We start from the raw sequence: 22705 nt of genomic DNA, 5'->3' as shown, positions 1-22705 counted from the left end.
ATTTTTTTTTTTTTTTTTTGAGAGAGTAAGTGAGTAGGGGAAGGACAGAGAGAGAGGGAGAGAGAAAGAATCCTGCACTATCAGCATGGATCCTGACGTGGGGCTCGATCTCACAAACCATGAGATCATGACCTGAATGGAAGTCAAGAGTTGCTTAACCAACTGAGCCACCCAGGTGCCCCTGATTCAGATTTTAGTTTAGCTGTGACATTCCTTGGGGACCTCTTGGTCCCGGTTTGGGGACCCTGTCTGTGCCTTAGTTGTACCTTGTGCTTGCTTTTATCACAAAACTTACAATGCAGTGTTGTAACATGGGAAATGAGTCTATGCCGAGATGAGCCACCACAGTCCTGTTTATAGGTATTTCATGGTGTCACCACAGAGTCATTAGACTTCTTCTCTTTTCACTCTCTCCTATATTGAATATTCAAGTCACTCAAAGAAAGACCCTTAAATTCCCAAGCCACTAACCCTCAAGGATACCACATTAAAAAGTTCAGTTTTCCAACGAAGATAAGATGAAAACCATGTCTGTGAACTACCCCTTCTCTCCCTACTGGGCCCACAGAACTTCTTTTCACAAGCTAATTCAGGATGGTGAGTCCGGGGAGCTGTTTCCTTCCTTTGGCACATCACACATTCTTTCTACCATGTACCCTCTCTACTGAAGGAGAATGCCTTGTGGAGTTCATTATGATGGAGTTCTACCTCTGTCACAGGTCTATTTCCAGTTCTGCCTCACACGTGGTGATAAATATTCAGATGTATGCAGTGCACAGACAGGCACACATGTCTCATCACACATCTTTTACTACTGCTTCTAATACTATTGTCTACATCCTGGAAATGCCATAGGATACACACAAAATCTTGCCCATCTATGATCATTTGGCACTAGCAAATCACTGTGTTTGAGGCCCTGAACTTACTGGGAGTCAAGAATATGAGAAGCTTGACCACCTGAACACATAAGAGAAACCCAGGAGAAAGATGAAGCCTCTAGCCAGTCTTCTGAATGCTTTCAGATACCAGGGAATGAAGTTTTGTATAGACCAAACATCTGGGAAAATTGAATTTTTCATTTGCCATCCAGATGCTTCTATGTATTGCCCCTAATTTCTTTAATCTCATTTTGTCTCCTTGACATCAAAACAGCTGATCCATTTAGTAACCACTCTTCTCTGCTTCTCACTAAATTTTTCATGTGGTCTTACTCCGCACTCCCAAGCTTTTGCCTTGTTCTACTTAACTGTTAACCCTTTTAACAGTTCTGACACTGCAGTCCACGAGCAAGTGAGCATGAAGCATTGCCTGAAGATCACACAGCATGGCAGAACATTGGCAGTTTTACTCCCATTACTCATAACTTCAGGGATCTTTATTTTGGAGACAAAGATGCCATCAAGAAGAACTTCTGAGAAACTTTCAAGTGTCTTTGAGTTAATACTCAATATAGAAGGCTTTTTCCTTCCACCTAAAGCAAGGCACAGCAATATAACTCTCCCCACTAACACAACTATGTTACGCATATGTGTATGCGCAAACATTCATTCAATGCTAACGTATGCCAGGCTCTGTGCTAAGTGCAGAAGATATATTGACAAATGCATTGGTATGGACCTAAAAGAAGACTCTTGTAAACAGATCATTACCACATACTATTATGGGTAAATTGTGTCCTCTCCTGTAGCCCATCCATTGAAGCACTAATACCCCAATACCTCAGAACATGACTGTGTTTGGAGAAAGGGCCTTTAAAAAGGTGTTTAAGTTAAAATGAGATCATTAGGGCAGGACTGAATCCAACCTGACTGGTATTCTTGTAAGAAGAGGAATCTTGAGGGCGCCTGGGTAACTCCATTGGTTAAGTGTCTGACTTCAGCTCAGGTCATAATCTTGCGGTTCATGGGCGAGAGCCCCACATGGGGCCCTGTGCAGACAGCGTGGAGCCTGGAGCCTGCTTCAGATTCTGTGTCTCCCTCTCTCTGCCCCTCCCATGTTCTCTCAAAAATAAACATTAAAAAAACAAAAAAGGAAGAGGAATTTTGGACACACGAAGAGATACCAGGGGCATGTGTGCACAGAAGGGGGACCATATGGAGAAGCTAGGGTGTTAATTTTTTTAACATTAAAAAATGTGTACTTTATTAAGTATAAAGTGTATAAACAATTAGGTAAGCTTGTGGAGAAGCTGGCCAAGATACCTACATTAAGAGGCACAGGTGTCCATGTAAATGTTTCATTTTTTTTTACAGAATGTTTATTAAAGTTGTTGAATGTACAATATCTCATTTGTCATTGTGGAAGTTCTTTATTGTCAAGATGATTCTTCTGTCTGATGGCAAACAGCAGTCTTACTGCCAGTGATTATTCTGAACCTCCATGTTGGTGCTAAGGAGCAGAGCACTTAATGGAATGAACAGAAAGGTTAGAAGCTTGGGAATCTATTTAGTGTGTTCTCTTTCTTTCTTTGAGCTTTCTCCCTTGAGTTTCACAACCTCTCTTGAATTCTATAATCCATCTCTCATGCAACTATGGACACCCCAGGAAAAAGAAGCCAACCATATCCCTTAGTCTGATTTTGGTCATGTCCTTGGCCCTACTCATAGTGAAAACAGAAGGTGTCCATGCTCAAGAGCAACCCATCTTGCTGTCTTAACTTCGTTCATCTCTCTGTAAACCAACTGTGATTGGATGCAAACAGTTGGTTGAGGATCTTGGTTGCTAGCTTAATATCATGTCTAGATCACTCCCAATATTATTGCAGGTCCCAAGATACAGACAAATCCTAATAGAACATAATTCTGCCACTAAGTGCAGGCTGACGTGAACTGAGGGAGAAGTGACAAAGATAGAAGATGTAACATGGACAGCATGAGGGCTGAGGTGGTGCAAATGGGGAGGGAGGAGCTCATCCAGAAACCACTGTGAAGAACTTCCAAATTCCCAGGCAGTTCCTCTGAGAATAGGGAATTTGAAACAGAATGTTGGCAGCACATGATGATTGGGAAACTACAATCATTGTGACCAGTTACATGTTCTACTGCAGCTCCAGCTTGGCGGTGAGCTTTCTGACTCAGTGCAGAGAGAAGTGATTACATACTGAAAACTTGGCCTCAGCTCGTCCCCTCCAAGGACCCCTGGGACGCTGCAGTTAATCAGCAGACTGGTCATCAAGGGTCACTTGATATTTTGAAAATGTGTTTTAGATACCTGGGCAAGTCTTTTGATACATTCTTTCAGTGTCCCTATGGAGCTGGAACAACCTGTGGCCAATGGGATGGATGTGTCAGGCACTGCATCCACACATGGAATCACTTTATTCTGGAGTCTGGGCCAGAGCACGATGAGCTCGTCTCTATCCTGCTGTCTGACTCGGAGGTGGAGGAAACTGGAAACATCAGGATGATGTGGATTACAAAACTGACAATCAGACATGCTGGGAACCTGAAAACTAGTAGGACAACAATCTGGCTCAGCGCACAAGGGCAGCCTCTTAGCACCAGAAAAATCATGTAGCAGCTAAAGACTTTCTGTTTTTCCCATTGGGTCGAAGTGTATTATTGTCATTAGGAATGTTCTTAGGGTAGCTAGAATGCAGGTCTTCTCCTTGGGCTTGAGTCATGTAATACTTGTGCCTCTAACACACACACGTACACACACACACACACAAACACACACACACACACACACACACACACACACACACACACTGGACACATGACTTTTTGAATTCAATTAAAAATGGACATAGGCTTGGAAGAGAAAAATAGGTCCCAACAGGAGAGTAAGAGAAAAGAATAAGGCTTTCTTTACCAATTTTTCCTAGTGATTAGTGAGAAGGGGTATGTGTGTTGATTGAATGAATCATGGGAAAATCATGGGAAGTTTTTATTTTTTATTTTTTAAATGCTGCTGGTAGAGCTAACATTTTTTCCCTTTCACATGTCTTCCTATTAAGATTAATCCTTCTTGCACCCCATCAACACCAAATCTACCTTCTTATCCCCTACCCACCCAAAGCAACAAAAATACAGAACCTAGGGCAATCTCACTGTCTCAGAGATTTCTTCAACTTGTAACTATTTTTATCTCTAGTGCCTACACAGTTCCTCACAGAATAAGAAATGACAATATGGTAATAATAGGTAACAAGAAGCACTGTGCTAAGGGCTTAATAGAGAATGCATCTTTTGATTCTGAATATATGGAAACAGGTATTGTTAACACCCCCATTTTAAAGGTGAGGAAACAGGTTGAGAGAGATTAATTTGCCCAATATAATGCTGTAGGAAATGGAATGGGTTGTTCATCTGACTCCAGAATCTATGTTTGCAACCATTTTACCATGATTCAGGAATACTTTTTATGTCCCCAAATTGATCTACAGATTCAATATAATCTCTATCAAAATCTCCAGACTCTTTTGCAGGAATTGACAAGCAGATCTTGAAATTTATGTGGAAATGTAAGGGACCCAATATTGCCAAAATATTCTTGAAAAGGAAAAAAAAAATTAGAGGACTTCTAGTCTTTGTTCACAAAACTCACTATAAAACTACAGTTATTATTTTTTAGTCAATTGATTTTTGACAATGATGGCAAGACAATTCAATGCCAAAGGTTAGCCTTTTCAAAAATGGTGCTATGACAACTTTATATCCATAGGCAACACAACAAATTTAGACCTTTATCTTCTCTTGTACACAAAAATTAAATCAATGTATCATAAATCTAAATAGAAGAGCTAGAACTCTAAAGCTTTTAGAAAAATATGGGAGAAAATCTTTGTGACCTTAAGGTAGACAAAGCCTTCTTAGCTACAACACGAAATGAATAATCCGTTTAAAAATGATAAATTGGACTTAATAAAAATCAAAATTTTTGCATTTCAAAATAAACTAGTAAAAAAAGAAAGGATAAGCCACAGACTAGGAAAAATATTTGCAAATCAGATATCTGGTAAAGAACTTATATTTAGAACATATTAAAAAACTCTTACAACACAATAATAAAAAGGCAAATAACCCAATTCAAAGGGGGTAACATATTTGAATAGATATCTTGCCAAAGAAGATATCTAAATGGCCACTTAACCCATGAGGAAAAAAATGCTTAACATTATTAGTAGAGAAATGTAAATTAGAACACTCTCTAGAATAGATAATAACGTGTTGAAGGTACGAAGAAACTAGAATCCTCACATATCACTAATGAGAATATAAATGGTACAACTGTTTTGAAGAATAGTCTGGCAATTTCTTTCAAATTTAAACATAAATTTATGTTGAATTCTTTTTTTAAGTTTATTTAACTAACTCTTAGTTAATTTGAGAGAGAGAGTCAGGGGAGAGGCAGAGAGAGAGGCAGAGAGATAATCCCAGGCAGGATCCATGCCCAGCATGGAACCCAATGCAGGACTCCATATTGATCTCACAATGGCAAGATCATGACCTGAGCTGAAATCAAGAGATGGGAAGTTAACCAACTGGGCCACCCAGGTGCCCCTACATCCAAGTCTTTATATGGACATCTCTTGAATAGATAGATACCTAGGGGTAAAATTGCTAGGTTTTGGGGAATCCAAGGTACCTAAAAGCAAGGAAAATGAAAACCTGTGTCCACACAGAGATGTACACATAAATTTTAATACTATTATGGTTCATAATAGCCCCAAACTGGAAACTGAGGAATAAACAAAAGTGGTTTAGTCACACAAAGGAATACTATTCAGCAATAAAAAGGAATGAAATACCCATAATATGGATCAAACTCAAGAAGATTACGTACATTATATAATGTATACACATATTATATAACTCCATTTATATAAAGGTCTGGAAAGGGCAAATCTATAGAGACAGAAAATAAATGACTGGTTGTCTAGGGCCCATTGCTCTTTGAACAGACTTATAATTTAATAATGAATTATAGTTCATTTTTACATATGAATTTTCACTGGGCTGTATGTATCAGTTAGTTTTTTGTATTCCTCATGTTTATCAGTAATCCCAGTTATATATCAAGTGCTTATTGATATATAACTTATTGAATGAATAAATATATGAATGATTTCTATGGATAACTTTAAAATACAATATTGGTGTGTGGGACATATATTAGTTATAATGCCATGCTAAGAGCAGTACAGGATAAGAGATGACTCAGATCCAAAGCTACTGCTGTCTTCTATTTTAAAAAAGTTTTTTTAGGGGAGCCTGGGTGGCTCATTCGGTTGGGTGTCCAACTTCAGCTCAGGTCATGATCTCACGGTTTGTGAGTTTGAGCCCATGTATGCTGACAGCTCAGAGCCTGGAGCCTGTTTCAGATTCTGTGTCTCCCCTCTCTCTCTCTGCCCCTCTTCCACTCATGCTCTGTCTCTGTCTCTCTCAAAACTAAATAAACATTAAAAAATTTTTTTTAAGTTTTTATTACTTTATTTTTTTGGTATTTTTTAAATTTTATTTTTATTTTTTAAAATTTACATCCAAATTAGTTAGCATATAGTGCAACAGTGATTTCAGGAGTAGATTCCTTAGTGCCCCTTACACATTTAGCCCATCCCCCTTCCCATACCCCCTCGTGTAACCCTCAGTTTGTTCTCCACATTTATTAGTCTCTTCTGTTTTCTCCCCCTTCCTGTTTTTATATTATTTTTGTTTCCCTTCCCTTATGTTCCTCTGTTTTGTCTCTTAAAGTCCTCATATGAGTGAAGTCATATGATTTTTTGTCTTTCTCTGACTAATTTCACTTAGCATAATACCCTCCAGGTCCATCCACATAGTTGCAAATGGCAAGATTTCATTCTTTTCGATTGCCGAGTAATACTCCATTGTGTGTGTGTATGTGTGTGTGTGTGTGTGTGTGTGTGTGTGTGTGTGTATCACATCTTCTTTATCTGTTCATCCATCAATGGACATTTGGGCTCTTTCCACACTTTGGCTATTGTTGATAGTGCTGCTATAAACATGGGGGTGCATGTGTCCCTTCAAAAGAACACACCTGTATCCCTTGGATAAATGCCTAATAGTGCAATTGTTGGGTTGTAGGGTAGTTCCATCTTTAGTTTTTTGAGGAACCTCCATACTGTTTTCCAGACTGGCTGCACCAGCTTGCATTGCCACCAACAATGCAAAAGAGATCCTCTATTTCTGCATCCTCGCCAACATCTGTTGTTGCCTGAGTTGTTAATGTTAGCCATTCTGACAGGTGTAAGGTGATATCTCATCATGGTTTTGATTTGTATTTCCCTGATGATGAGTGATGTGGAGCATTTTTTCCAGTTGGCCATCTGGATGTCTTCTTTGGAGAAGTGTCTATTCATGTCTTTTGCCCATATCTTCACTGGATTATTTGTTTTTTGGGTTTTGAGTTTGATAAGGTCTTTATACATTTTGGCTACTAACCCTTTATCTGATATGTCGTTTGCAAATCGGTTGCCTTTCAGTTTTGCTGATTGTTTCCTTCGCTGTGCAGAAGCTTTTTATTTTGATGAGGTCCCAGTACTTCGTTTTGCTTTTGTTTCCCTTGGCTCCAGAGACGTGTTGAGTAAGAAGTTGCTGCGGCCAAGGTCAAAGAGGTTTTTGCCTGCTTTCTCCTCGAGGATTTTAATGGCTTCCTGTCTTACATTGAGGTCTTTCATCCATTTTGAGTTTATTTTTGTGTCTGGTGTAAGAAAGTGGTCCAGGTTCATTCTTCTGCATGTCACTGTCCAGTTTTCCCAGCACCACTTGCTGAAGAGATTGTCTTTATTCCATTGGATATTCTTTTCTGCTTTGTCAAAGATTAGCTGGCCATACGTTTGTGGGTCCATTTTTGGGTTCTCTATTCTGTTCCGTTGATCTGAGTGTCTGTTCTTGTGCCAGTACCATACTGTCTTGATGATTGCAGCTTTGTAGTATAGCTTGAAGTCTGGGATTGTGATGCCTCCTGCTTTGGTTTTCTTTTTCAAGTTTGCTTTCGCTATTTGGGGTCTTTTCTGGTTCCATACCAATTTTAGGATTATTTGTTCTAGCTCTGTGAAGAATGCTTGTGTTATTTTGATAGGGATTGCATAGAATATGTAGATTGCTTTTGGTAGTATCGACATTTTAACAGTATTTGTTCTTCCTATCCAGGAGCTTGGAATCTTTTTTTCCATTTTTTGGTGTCCTCTTCAATTTCTTTAAAAGCTTTCTATAGTTTTCAGTGTATAGATTTTTCACCTCTTTGGTTAGATTTACTCCTAGGTATATTATGGTTTTTTGTGCAACTGTAAATGGGATTGATTCCTTGATGTCTGTTGCTTCATTGTTGGTGTATAGGAATGCAACCGATTTCTGTGCGTTGATTTTATATCCTGCAATTTTGCTGAATTCATGAATCAATTCTAGAAGTTTTTTGGTGGAATCTTTTGGGTTTTCCATATAGAGTATCATGTCATCTGCAAAGAGTGAAAGTTTGACCTCCTCCTGGCTGATTTGGATGCCTTTTATTTCTTTGTGTTGCCTGATTGCAGAGGCTAAGACTTCCAATACTATGTTGAATAACAGTGGCGAGAGTGGACATCCCTGTCTTGTTCCTGACCTTAGGGGTAAAGCTCTCAGTTTTTCCCCCCTTGAGGATGATATTAGCATTGGGTCATTCACATACGGCTTTTATGATTTCGAGGTATGCTCCTTCTATCCCTACTATTTTGAGGGTTTTTATCAAGAAATGATGCTGTATTTTGTCAAATGCTTTCTCTGCATCTATTGAGAGAATCATATGGTTCTTGTCCTTTCTTTTATTGATGTGATGAATCACATTGATTGTTTTGCGGATGCCCTGCATCCCAGGTATAATCCCGCTTGGTCGTGGTGAATAATGTTTTTAATGTATTGTTGGATCTGGTTGGGTAATATCTTGTTGAGGATTTTTGCATCCATGTCCATCAGGAAAATTGGTCTATAGTTCTCTTTTTTAGTGGGGTCTCTGTCTGGTTTTGGAATCAAGGTAATGCTGGCTTCATTGAAAGAGTTTGGAAGTTTTCCTTCCATTTCTATTTTTTGGAACAGTTTCAAGAGAATAGGTGTTAACTCTTCCTTAAATGTTTGATAGAACTCCCCTGGAGAGCCATCTGGCCCTGGATTCTTGTTTTTTGGCAGATTTTTGATTACTAATTCGATTTCCTTGCTGGTAATGGGTCTGCTCAAATTTTCTATTTCTTCCTGTTTCAGTTTTGGTAGTGTATATGTTTCTAGGAATTTGTCCATTTCTTCCAGATTACACATTTTATTGGCATATAATTGCTCATAATATTCTCTTATTATTGTTTTTATTTCTGTTGTGTTGGTTGTGATCTCTCCTCTTTCATTCTTGATTTTATTTATTTGGGTCTTTCCTTTTTCTTTTTGATCAAACTGGCTAGTGGTTTATCAATTTTGTTAATTCTTTCAAAGAACAAGCTTGTGGTTTTGTTGATCTGTACTACTGTTTTTTTTGGTTTCAATAACATTCATATCTGTTCTAATCTTTGTTATTTCCTGTCTTCTGCTGGCTTTGGGTTTTATTTGCTGTTCTTTTTCCAGATCCTTAAGGCAGAAGGTTAGGTTACACAACCTGAAAGATCTGAGATCTTTCTTCCTTCTTTAGGAAGGCCTGGATTGCTATAAACTTTCCTCTTATGACCACCTTTGCTGTATCACAGAGATTTTGGGTTGTGGTATTATCATTTTCACTGACTTCCATATACTTTTTAATTTCCTCTTTAACTGCTTGGTTACCCCATTCATTCTTTAGTAGGATGTTCTTCACTCTCCAAGTTTTTGTTACCTTTCAAATTTTTTCTTGTGGTTGATTTCGAGTTTCATAGCATTGTGGTCTGAAAATATGCACGGTATAATCTTGATCTTTTTGTACTTATTTAGGGCTGCTTTGTGTCCCAGTATATGGTCTATTCTGGAGAATGTTCCATGTGCACTGGAGAAGAATGTATATTCTGCTGCTTTAGGATGAAATGTTCTGAATATATCTATTAAGGCCATCTGGTCCAGTTCAAAGCCATTGTTTCCTTGTTGATTTTTTGTTTAATTTTGTTTCACGTTTATTTTATTTTTGAGAGACAGAAGGAATGGGGTAGGGTCAGAGAGAGAAGGAGATGCAGAATCCAAAGTAGGCTCCAGGTTCCACACTGTCAGCACAGAGCCTGACATGGGGCTTGAACTCACAAACCGTGAGATCATGACTGAGCTGAAGTCAGATACTTAACTGACTGAGCCACCCAGGAGCCCCAATCCTTGTTGATTTTTTGATTAGATGATCAGGCCATTGCTGTGAGTGGGGTGTTGAAGTCTCCTACTATTATGGTATCACTATCGATGAGTTTCTTTATGTTTGTGATTAGTTGATTTATATATTTGGGTGCTGCCACATTTGGCGCATAAATGTTTACAACTGTTAGGTCTTCTTGGTGGCTAGACCCCTTGATTATGATATAATGCCCTTCTGCATCTCTTGATACAGTCTTTATTTTAAAGTCTAGATTGTCTGATATAAGTATGGCTACTCCAGCTTTCTTTTGTTGACCATTAGCATGATAGATGGTTCTCCATCCCCTTACTTTCAATCTGAAGGTGGCTTTAGGTCTAAAGTGGGTCTCTTGTAAACAGCATATAGATGGATCTGGTTTTCTTATCCATTCTGTTACCCTATGTCTTTTGATTGGAGCATTGAGTCCATTGATGTTTAGAGTGAGTACTGAAAGATATGAATTTATTGTCATTATGATGCTTGTAGAGTTGGAGTTTCTGGTGATGTTCTCTGGTCCTTTCTAATCTTTGTTGCTTTTGGCATTTATTTATTTATATGTGTATATTTTCATCTTTTCTGCCCTCAGAGTGCCCCTTGAAATTTCTTGCAGGGCTGGTTTAGTGGTCCCAAACTCCTCTAATGTTTGTTTGTCTGGGAAACTTTTTATCTCTCCTTCTATTTTGAATGACAGCCTTGCTGGGTAAAGAATTCTTGGCTGCATATTTTTCTGATTCAGCACACTGAATACATCCCGCCACTCCCTTCTGGCCTGCCAAGTTTCTGTGGATAGGTCTGCTGCAAATCTGATCTGTCTTCCCTTGTATGTTAGGGACTTTTTCTCCCTTGCTGCTTTCATGATTCTCTCCTGGCCTGAGTATTTTCTGAATTTGACTATGATATGCCTTGCTGATGGTCAGTTTTTGTTGAATCCAATGGGGGTCCTCTGTGCTTCCTGGATTTTGATGTCTGTGTCTTCCTCCAGGTTAGGAAAGTTTTCTCCTATGATTTGCTCACATAACCCTTCCACCCCTATTTTTCTGTCTTCCTCTTCTGGGACCCCTATGATTCTGATGTTCCCTTTTAATGAGTCACTGCTTTCTCTAATTCTTAAATTGAGCTCTTTTGCCTTAATCTCCCTCTTTTTCTCTGCTTCGTTATTCTCTGTAAGTTTGTCCTCTATATCGCTGATTCTGTTCTGCCTCGTCCATCCTTGCCGCCGCTGCATCCATCCGTGATTGCAGCTCAGTTATAGCATTTTTCATTTCATTCAGGCTATATTTACTTCTTTTATCTCTGCAGAGAGGGATTCTAGCCTATTTTCGACTCCAGGTAGTATTCTTATTATCGTGATTCTAACTTCTGGTTCAGACATCTTGCTTGTATCTGTGTTGGTTAAATCCCTGGCTGTCGTTTCTTCGTGCTCTTTGGGGTGAATTCCTTCATTTTGTCAGTTTGAAGGGAGAAAAGGAATTAATGAGGTAGAAAATTGAAATTAAAAAAAATTAAAATTAAAAAATATTAAAATTAAAAATTAATAACACACACACACAAAAATTGGATAGATGATGCTAGATCCTAGGTGTGTTTTGGTCTGGGTGTTGATAGTGGTTTGACAGATTAGAGAAAAAAAGGGGGGAGAGGAAAAAAAAGAAAGAAAAAGAAAAAAAATCATTTGAGAATTTGAAGAAATGAATACACTGAAGTAGACTAAAATGAGATGATGGGGGTAAAATAGAATTTGAAAAAATATACACAAAAGTAAAGAATATAGTAGAAATAAATTAAAGAAAAATATTTGTAATAAAAATTAAAAATAAATATAAATTTGTCTTTTTCTGTATTCAAGAAAAAAGAAAAGAAATGACAAAAGAAAAAAGATAAAAGGAAAAACAAGGAAAAAAGAAAAAGGACATCGTTTGAAAATTTGAAAAAATGAATAAACTGTAGTAGACTATGATAAAATGATGGAAGTAAAATAGAATTTGAAAAAATTTACATAAAATCAAAAAATATAGTAATAAATATTAAATAAAAATATTTTTAATAGAAATTGAAAGTAAAAATGAAAATTTTCTCTTTCTGCATTCAAGAAAAAGAAAAGAAACAAAAAAGAAAAAAGAAAAAGAAAAAAAGGAAATTGTTTGAAAATTTGAAAAGGTGAATACACTGTAGTAGTCTAAAATAAAATGATGGAAGTAAAATAGAATTAGAAAACATTTACACAAAAGTAAAAAATATAGAAATAAAAATTAAAGAAAAATATTTTTAATACAAATTGAAAATAAAAATGAATTTTTTCTTTTCTGTATTCAAGAAAAAGAAAAGAATGTAAAAGACAAAAAGAAAAAAAAGAAAATAAGAAAGAAAGAAAATTGGATAGATGAACCTACTAACAGATTGAAGTAGGACTGAAATTGCTTCGTTTTCCCCTAGAAGTCAGTCTTTGTAGCTCTTTAGTCCATAAACCAAGCCGGCGGTGAGACTTGTGTTCTTGAAGAGCGAAGTTGCCTAGTTGGGCGGGGCTCAGTGTAACAGCTCCGCTGTCCACTAGATGGCGCTGCTGGCCTACTGGGGTGGATTGTTGCAGTGCTCATAGGTGCTAATGCGCATGTGCAGGAACAGTGAAAATGGCGCCTCCCAGTTACCCAGTCTGTTCTCCCAGATCAATCGCACAGCCCTCCTCTGTCTTCAGCTCTTGTCCACTCCTGCTTCTTCACTCTCCGTGACCAGGCCCCAGGCAGCACCTCTCTCCCGAGTTGTGTCTCAGACGCGGCTGTTTTCGCCGGCCCCTTACTTCTGACAGACTGTGGCTTTGACCCGTTCTGCCTCTCTGTGGGAGGGTCTCACCGAGCAAGGTTGAATGTCTGCGGCACCCAGGAACGCTTGCTGGACCCTGCTGCTGCCGGCGCCCCGAGACTGCGGCCACGTGCCCCCCCCCCCCCCAAAAGTTTGCGAGACAGTGAGCAGCAGCGTTTCAGGGATTCTGGAAAATCACAACACACATCTGGCACCAGGCTTCACCCTTAAGGACCCTGCCCCAGCACCAGCAAATGTGGCCGCCTTCCGGGGTCTGCTGGGACCAGGGGGCTTCAACAGTCTCTACCAAATGTCCTTCCAGCAGTGGAACCGCTTTTCTCCGTGTGGCCTGAGAACCTCCCGGACCCCACTCTGTTACTGGGGATTCACCCTTCCCACCAGAGCATCGCCAGGTAAGGAGCTGCGGAGTTGCAGCCTTTGAGCTCCCCTTGTTTACAGTCTTAATGGGATTTAAACTGTCTCCTTTCTCCCTTTTTAGTTTAGTCCCTGCGGCTGTTTCCAATTTTCCACTTTCTCACCAGCTGCTTTTGGGGAGGGGTGCTTTTCCCGTATTCTTTCCCCCTCCCCAGTCTTTGTACTCTCTCCGCCCACAAAATTGGTTCCCTATCCTCTGGGGTTTCTCACTCCCCAAATTCACCTCTCCACACCGCATATCTGCTGAATTCTGTGGTTCAGGTTGTGCAGATTGTTGTGTTAATCCTCCAATCAGTTTTCTAGGTGTGTAGGATGGTTTAGTGTTTATCTGGCTGTATTTCAAGGACGTGAGACACACAAAAAACTTCCATGCTGTTCCATCATCTTGGCTCCTCCCCCTCTTGTGATATTTTTTCTATTTTTTTGGTATTTTTAATTATTTTTTCAAGTTTTAAATTCTAGTTGGTCAGCATATAGTGTAATATTAGTTGGAAGAGTAGAATCTAGTGATTCATCACTTACATATAACACCTAGTACTTATCAAAAGACTGCCCTCCTTAATACTCATCACCCATTTATCCCATTCCCCTCCCTCACTTCCCCTCCAGCAACTCTTAGTTTGTTCTCTATAGTTAAGAATCTGTTTTATGGTTTGCCTCTGTTTCTTTCCCCTCCCACCCAGTGTTTATGTTTTGTTTCTTAAATTTCACATGCATGCAATCATAGGGTATTTGTCTATCTCTGACTGACTTATTTCACTTAGCATAAAATACTATAGCTCCATTTATGTTGCTGCAAATGGCAAGAATTCATTCTTTTTTTTATGGCTGAGTAATAGTCCTATATATATATATATATATACACACACACACACACACACCACAACCTCTTTATCTACTCATCAGTTGATGGACATTTGGACTCCTTCCATAATTTGGCTATTGTTGATAATGCTATAAACATCAGCGTACATGTATCCCTTTGAATCAATATTTTTGTATCCTTTGGGTAAATATCTAGTAATGCAATTGCTGGAATAAGGGTAGCTCTATTTTTAACTTTTTGAGGAATCTGCATATTGTTTTCCAGAGTGGCAGCACCAATTTGTATTCCCAACCACAGTGTAAGAGGGTTCCTCTTTCTTCATATCCTCACCAACATCTGTTATTTCCTGTGTTGTTAATTTTAGCCATTCTGACAGGTATGAGGTGATATTTCACTGTAGTTTTGATTTGTGTTTCCCTGATAATGACTGATGTTGAGCATATTCATGTATCTGTTAGCCAGCTGGATGTCTTCTTTGGAAAAATGTGCATTCATGTCTTTTGCCCATTTCTTAACTGGATTATTTCTATTTTGGGGTGTTGAGTTTGATAAGTATATATATATATTGGATACTAACCCTTTATCTTATATGTCATTTGGAAATATCTTCTCCCATTCTGAAGGTTGCCTCCTACTGCTGTCTAGTAGGCAAGAGAACGCACATGCTAAGCAACCATAATACGAAATACAAGGTTACAAGTGACATAATAGAGGTACATAGAAAGTATGTGAGTTTAGGTGCAGAAGACGGGTCTTTTGGGTCTTTTGTTTAAAGGATCGGGGAAGACTGGATGGATGATTTGGCATCAAACAGAGCTTGGCAGCTGGGTTAGAGTAGAGTACGTGGAGTTGGAAAGGACAGCATGCCAATAAGTGAAAATAGAAGAAACACTGATCGTGGGAAGGACCAGGTTTAAAAAAAATCTGTTGCAGTGGTTACTTTAAAAAATATAGTAAATATGAATTACAAAAAAAAACCCACTCAAAATACAAGCTTCATTTTTTTTTTTTTTTGGTTTTGTTATTGAATTGTAAAGACATAAATGGTTGTAGGTCTACAAACAATGAAAGGTGGTAAGGGTTGGTCCTGAGAAGGCTTAGAGTCTTTTGCAAGGGTTTCAGGAGAGACTGCTATAGGTTGTTTAGACAAAGAAGACTAACTTCCTAGACAGAGAGGAAGAGATGTTTCTGTTGGCATAGAAAACACATCATATTTGGAATTCAGGGATTCCAGCTTCATCAAAATCTGCTCATTTGACTCGCTCTCAAATTTGGGGGTCACAGTTCCTTTTTAATCACTGCTTTAACACAAGAGAAAGTGTGAGAGTAGGAATTAAATTTGTATTGTAATCCAGCTACTGCCAGATTTGGACCTTTGGTCTGGTTTTTAGAAAACTTGGCTCTGCAGTTCTAAGAGATAAGGGTTTCTTTCAGATCATCATTCAACTTTATATACTTTTTGCAGAACTTTAGTTGAGAATTTAAAGCCCTAAACTCATTTTCTTTCTCCATATTTTCCAGTGCACTTACAAGTAACCAACCCATCAACTAGTCTCCGTTTTCACTAAACCATTTATAGGAGTAAATATTTGATTGTTCAAGGCCATGTCTTCCATAGTCCCTTGGTTAGAAGTGTCTATTGGCGATAAGTTACACACAATTTTGGCACCATATCCCATTAACAACCAGAGTCCACTTTACCACTTGATATGGGTTATTAATACCATTAAGTCTGATGATATCACAGAATTAAAGTTAATGCATATCCAATTCAGAAAATCCATTTAAAGTCTGTTTCAGTCTGGCTATGTCTGACACACACACAGAGGTGTGTGCATATGTGACTATAAACTTTAACAGCTTATATAGATGTAAGGAAACAAACTAAGTTTTCAAAAAGGTTAAGAAAAGGGATGTGAAAATTTTATTTAGGCTGGTTTTACTGTAACATTGTTTTTTGCTTTATAAAATAATTTTATAAAAGAGTCCATCAAGATATTATATAGAAAATACACCAAGGTAATATATATATACATTTCATAAAAATAGAATACATCTTGAGAATTGCTTCCAGAGTCTGTTACCACCATGTACAGTGTATTGACGTTCAACATTTATGCTAATTTGAACATACAAGATTTTCAAGAAAAACAGAGGAAACTGTCCCATTGGTATTTGTAAAAATTGTTTCCAATTGACAGGAAAATAAAATACTGGAATGTAAAAGTTATAGAGCTAACTGAAAGGAAGGTTATATCAAAAGGCTAGGGCAAAGATCCATGCCATGAACAATCATCTGAGGACCAAATAATATTTTTTCTATTATCATAAGTGGTCCATCTCATTTCACAAAACCACTGAAAATAATATCCTTCTTTTGGATGTTCAATCCACGTGAACACCATTTGGTATCAAAAAAACATTCTAGAAGCTGTACTATATTTCTCAAATGAGTGGTGTTTCTTTTTCCCTTAAAGTGTAAATAGGTGTATAAATCCCATTATAAAGTATGAATACTTAAAAAAAGCATCTTCATAAGTTACTTAATAAGCTTTGATCAAACACATAGCAGCCAGTTTTATTATTCTAAAATGCTCAAAAATCCATTGGCTTTGAATGAGTTATTTTTGTTTTCATTTTTTTTTTTTTAAGGAAAACTATCTTAGCTCTTATACTACAATAAAACATCACTGATATGTCCTTCTAAGATGTTCAGAATAATCTTTGGAAAGTAACTGTTCCAGTGTAATAAATAAAGAAAATAATAAGGGACTTTTCTAGACTTTACCAAAAGAAATGACCATGGTGGGTTCATGAAAATACCTCAGTGACACCAAGGAAGGCACACAAAACAGAGCATAGCACCATTTTCAAGTTGCCAAGATTGCAACTGTTCAGGAGATGGTAATCTGGAAGGGGACTTGATACCCATGATTAATGCAGTTTAAATATTGGATTAGGCTCTGGAGGACTTCTTAGTATGGATAGGCAGACACAGCTATATATACTATGAATGTGGTCTGATATTCAATGGTCCCATTGGCACTGTAGGATGAGGCTCGAACCCTCATGCGGTAGGTCTCTGGTTCTCGCAAAGGTCGTGTTGTATACACCACTCCTTTCAGGTTTTCGTCCCTTAAGGCAAAAGGAACAGTCTGTTCCACATCTACCATGAGGAAAGTTGTCCTGGGATGCATCACTCCATCCTGCGTGTATGCAACCAGCCGGATTAAATCTTGATTGGCAGCTATTCCAAATGGGAGTGAGACAAGTTTGTAATCCAAGGCATATGGGCTCAAGGCACATTCCAAATCATTGGGTGGACAGTTCTTGAGGCAGAACCTAAGGACGACAAACGCATGAAATGCATATAGTTATCTGGCTTGGAAGCAGGAGAGGGCATGAGGCAGCTGACCAGGATCCATGACAACTTTTAGGCATTAAAGGGAGTAGACAGTCCGACTGCAAGAGCAATAGGCCACCCCACGTTCTCGGTCACTAACTCAAACCAGATGCCAGATGTCTGTGAGAGCATTTTGGTCTAGAGTCAAATATCTATCTCTCAGTTTCATTAAAATCAGAAGTTTTTGAACCACTGAAGTAAGTACGAGTACCACAAGAGTGTCTTTAAAATGGAAAGTCAATTTTGGAAATAGAAGCATCTTATGTACATATACTGGAAACAAGTACTTTTTAATGAAAGGAACACAAGCCATTTTTAAATTGTAACATTTATCCCAAGACTGAAAGCTGAAATAGAATATATTAATATTTGGTTTATTTTTCTAAAAATAATGAAAGGTCAACTAAGATTCGTGGTGGGGGGGGGAAGCGCTTCCTTTTGTATTTGTTTTCCACATTATTTTAGATTACAAATACTACGTTTTCTTTTTTCAGAGCCCACACTGGCTGTTTTTGAGGCATCATGACTTTTGTCTGCCAGAAATCACTGGTAATGGAGAGTAAAATTTTTTTTTTTTTTTAACGTTTATTTATTTTTGAGACAGAGAGAGACAGAGCATGAACGGGGGAGGGTCAGAGAGAGGGAGACACAGAATCTGAAACAGGCTCCAGGCTCTGAGCTGTCAACACAGAGCCCGACGCGGGGCTCGAACTCACGGACCGCAAGATCGTGACCTGAGCCGAAGTCGGCTGCTCACCCGACTGAGCCACCCAGGCGCCCCGAGAGTAAAATTTAAAAACAATGCACAAAGGACTATTTTCTGAAGATATGGATTCTTCAGTCATAGTATTTTTAGATGTTTCCCAAGTCAATATTTTTAATTTTCTCCCTCACTTTCCTATTCCTCACCCCCCCCCCCAAACAATTATGAATAGGTTTTCAATGGATTGTGGGCAGTCCACACTTGGTCCTGTTACAGTAACTTGGTAGTCACTGTTGAGAGGAAAAACAAAGTGTGAGCTCCAACCAGCATTTGGCTTCAGAACCGCCTTCTTAATGGGTCTTATTCATGACTACCACTACCTCTGTTTTCAAGCACCCCATTGACTTGGTACCTGAACACAGTATGACATTTCTGTAAAAGGTGGGAGAAAACAGAAGAGTAGTTTTTTTGGAACTCAGAAAAGATACTGTTTCAGACAGCAGGAAATGTAAGCAAGACAATATATGAATGGGCAGACTATTGACTCATCCTTGCTCATCACCATTCTCTCATGGAGTCACAGTGAGTCAACATAATTACAGCCAAGGTACTTCTTGGAATGCTTTAAGTGCTGAGAGCCCTTAAAACCCTGAGGCAACACGAATGGAAACTAGAAAATTTCAAAGTCAGGTTCCATCACCCCATAAAACTCTCACTGCTGAGGCAGAATTCTAGATGCGGCATGGCGGATTACATACTGTGGAGACAGTCCGGGAAAACCTTGGCAGACAAAAGTGATAGTTTAGGCTACAGTGGCTGCTGCAGGATGAGCTCATTTCATACCCATTCACTGTAACTCCATATACCCTTGGGCTTATTGACTTGGTGTGAATTACATATGCCTACAGACGGGGCTTGTTGGTTGAGGAGAGAAAGCTTTTCAAAAGTATTCCTGAGACTGGGGGGTCTGGGTGGATCAGTCAGTTGAGCGTCCGACTCTTGATTTCGGCTCAGGTCATGATCTCACGGTTTGTGAGTTCAAGCCCCGCTTTGGGCTCTGCGCTGACAGTGCAGAGCCTGCTTGAGATTCTCTCTCTCTCCCTCTCTCTCTGTTCCTCCCCGGCTTGTGTTCTCTCTCTCAAAGTAAGTAAACGAACTTAAAAGAAAAGTATTTCTGTGAAGAGGAGGCAAGACGTACCCTGAAACAGGATCCCGTTGGTAGTTGGGTGGACAGGGGGTATCGATGCACTGGTAGCTTCCTCTCATGTTGAAGCACATGCGATTTGGCCCACAGCGCACACTCTGCTCCAGACACTCATCGACATCTAGCAAACATCACAAGGAACACACAGCATCAGTAACTTGGGTCAGAGCTGGCCATCAGAGCAGGGGTTGTGGCTATGTAACCGAAATGGTGAGGGCTAACCTCCTTCTCCCCATGAATGAATTCATCCCTAAGTTTTTTCAACCACATAGTGGGGAATACCTAGGCTTTTTCAACCATAAAGTGGGGAATCCTGATACTGGCTGTGCTATTACCCATACTGCTTTGGGGACATACATATTTTTTGTAACATATGTGAAAGGCCATTGAAAAATAAAAGCTATAAAAGTAGAAGGGAAGCTATTAAGCTATCATTTGGGAAACAGACTGCATTTGAGTTTTTTAAAGCAACTAATACTTTAAATTCATGAAAAACAAGCTAAAAATTTAAAGGACACTTGTGAACCTTCCTGTGAAGTGAAGAATCTCTTTATAATGTGAGTGATCCTTCCTGGTATTTTGTTTTAGAAGTTCAAAATATCGAGTGGGAGGTAGGGTAGTGGACATTAAAGTAGTCAAGTGATAAATTCAGGGGAGATTGTAGAGGTTAGTCAGATCTTGTGGAGAGAGAGAGAATTTAGAAAAAAAAACCAAAACCAGGATCAAATGAATGACCCAAGAACCATAATCCAAGTTTAATCAAATCTGAACTGTGGAGAATCCATCCTCAGGTGTTATGGGGGTGGGGTGCACTCTCTATGGTAATAGCTCTCCCTAGGGTAATGGGAAAACATGCAAACGAAATGCTGTTTATTTTGTTGCTTTCTATACCAAGTTGGTAAATAAAAACCCTTAAATCACTATAATTAAGAGAGATGAAGGGGTGCCTGGGTGGCTTAGTTGGTTAAGCATCCGACTTTGGCTCAGGTCATGATCTCATGGTTTGTGAGTTTGAGCCCCACGTCAGGCTCCATGCAGGCCACTCAGAGCCTCCAGCCTGCTTCAGAGTCTGTGTTTCCCTCTCTGTCTGCTCTCCCCTGCTCATGCTCTGTCTTTCTCTCTCTCTCAAAACTAAACATTAAAAAATTAAAAAAAAAAAATCAAGATGGAGCTAAAGGAAACCTTTTTTGAGCTTTCTGAAAATAAATGTTTTTGAGCCATGATTTTTAACTTAGGGTCCATATTCAAGCATCAGGGGATTTATGAATGAAAATCTTTTTGTGTGTGCCTGTGTGAGTGTATGTATCTGTGTGAGAGAGAAACAAACAGATGGACAGAGTCAGACAGACAATGAGTGCAACATTGAGATTGATGGATTTTCTGGAAGGAGCATCCATAGAATTCTACAAAGTTTTTTAGGGATTTTGAGGTCCTCAAGTTAAGAAACATATTTTAGGGCACTCGTCTCCAGCTGTGGTACCTGCATTCCCCTGGTGGTGGGTGGAAGCTCTTCAGCAGCGGGACAGCAGGCAAATACTTCGGGGAATCAGTTTCCATCCAGAAACACATTTCCCTTATGTTCTCTTTCCTAAAAGCACTCTGCCCAAGAACTTCCTGTGGCCTGGAGTTCTCCTGTCCCCATTCCCATTTTATATCCTTCTTCTGCTTTACAAAAGAAAGGTTTTCACTAATCCTTAGTCTTTTTATGATACCCAAGTGTAAGATGATTCAAAGCACATATTCAGGGTGAGAAAAACTGGTTTTTCATATTGATGGTGGCAGGCCTTATTTCACCATTGCTATAAACCAATGGTCTTAGCTCTCTATTTTAAGTCAGATTTCAGAAGTGAGCTGGTTGTCATGGGAACACCTACTTAACACTTCTACTTGAACAGCAAAAATGACCTTAGATTTTTTCTGACAGTCAAGTTGGTTGGTTTAACAATGACTATAGACTTCTAAATTATATAGTGGTCATTCCCCATTAACTGGGTTAAATCAACAGCTCCAAAGTACTGAGGAAAATATATTTAAGGCACATGTACATCAAACAACAAAGCCAGAATTCACACCCTTTATAACAATTTAAATATGATATGAAACTTTAGAGGTCAGTTTTAAAAATTATGAATGACACACGTATAAGGTTTTCAGATTTATTTTTGCAGCAGGCAAGCAAAGAATTTGAAGACTACTTATTTTAGATAAAGTCTTAAGTCAATTGGCTGTATATAGGCACCTGGAACACACCTCCTTATTTAGTATTTGAATAAACATAGATCTTGATGTACAGAGGAAACAATTACAATTAATTGGAACCAAATCAGTTCTCTGCAGAGGTAGGACCTAAAGGTTAAAACCACTTCTATCATGGAATTGGTGCCAACACCAATGTGCACGTGAAACTATTATATCATTTCATGGTAGTAAGTGACTTGGTATCTGCATAATGGTATGTATGTGGGACTTGGCTTAAAGTTGTAAGTTCTTTTGTGAACCCTCAAATAACTTGAAATACTGCTATAAAAAAAGAGAAAGGAGAGAAGAAATTCCAAGACATAGTATTTTATTATTATTATTTTTTGTTTTTAATTTTTTTTTTTAACATTTATTTACTTTTGAGACAGAGAGAGACAGAGCATGAATGGGGGTGGGTCAGAGAGAGAGGGGACACAGAATCTGAAACAGGCTCCGGGCTCTGAGCAGTCAGCACAGAGCCCGACATGGGGCTCGAACCCACATACCGCGAGATCGTGACCTGAGCCGAAGTCGGACGCTTAACCGACTGAGCCACCCAGGCGCCCCAAGAGATAGTATTTTAACCATGGACAATATATGTTAAATTTTATTTCTGAATTATTAACTATTTGTATTTCTGTCTCAAAAATGAGCACTTTAGATTTGGTTTCAAGTATATTCTGTTTTATAGGAAATGACAGTATAATTATTTCCTTTAAACTTGCTAATAGTTTTCACAAAGTAAAAAGATGTTGAGCTATAGTGATATGGAGTAAATCACTTACTTGACTTTGTAGTTACTTAGATGTGCTGATATTAAACATAATGTGC

At 38.7% G+C, this 22705-nt stretch overlaps 2 protein-coding genes across 4 annotated transcripts in view; one reads left to right on the top strand and one right to left on the bottom strand.

The window, feature by feature from the left end:
- Positions 1 to 12851: 12851 nt before the first annotated feature.
- LOC147572645 (uncharacterized) overlaps positions 12852 to 22705 on the top strand; it is a 44938-nt gene continuing 35084 nt past the window's right edge. The window contains exon 1 of the mRNA XM_086694155.1: positions 12852 to 13478. Within this exon, the coding sequence (XP_086550281.1) occupies positions 13130 to 13478 (349 nt within the window). The 5' untranslated portion in view covers positions 12852 to 13129. The remainder of the gene's footprint in view (positions 13479 to 22705) is intronic.
- HMCN1 (hemicentin 1) overlaps positions 16228 to 22705 on the bottom strand; it is a 482690-nt gene continuing 476212 nt past the window's right edge. For all 3 annotated transcript variants that reach the window (XM_086694136.1, XM_086694137.1, XM_086694138.1), the window contains 2 exons: positions 19631 to 19757; positions 16228 to 17668 (listed from right to left, as the gene is read on the bottom strand). In XM_086694136.1, the coding sequence (XP_086550262.1) occupies positions 17302 to 17668; positions 19631 to 19757 (494 nt within the window). In that variant the 3' untranslated portion in view covers positions 16228 to 17301. The remainder of the gene's footprint in view (positions 17669 to 19630; positions 19758 to 22705) is intronic.

Source organism: Puma concolor, chromosome E4 (assembly GCF_028749965.1).
Source record: "Puma concolor isolate L17-30 chromosome E4, mPumCon1.1.hap2, whole genome shotgun sequence".
NCBI classification, from domain to species: domain Eukaryota; kingdom Metazoa; phylum Chordata; class Mammalia; order Carnivora; family Felidae; genus Puma; species Puma concolor.
The sequence above is the reverse complement of the archived record's forward strand: the minus strand, read 5'-3'. Positions and strand labels throughout refer to the sequence as shown.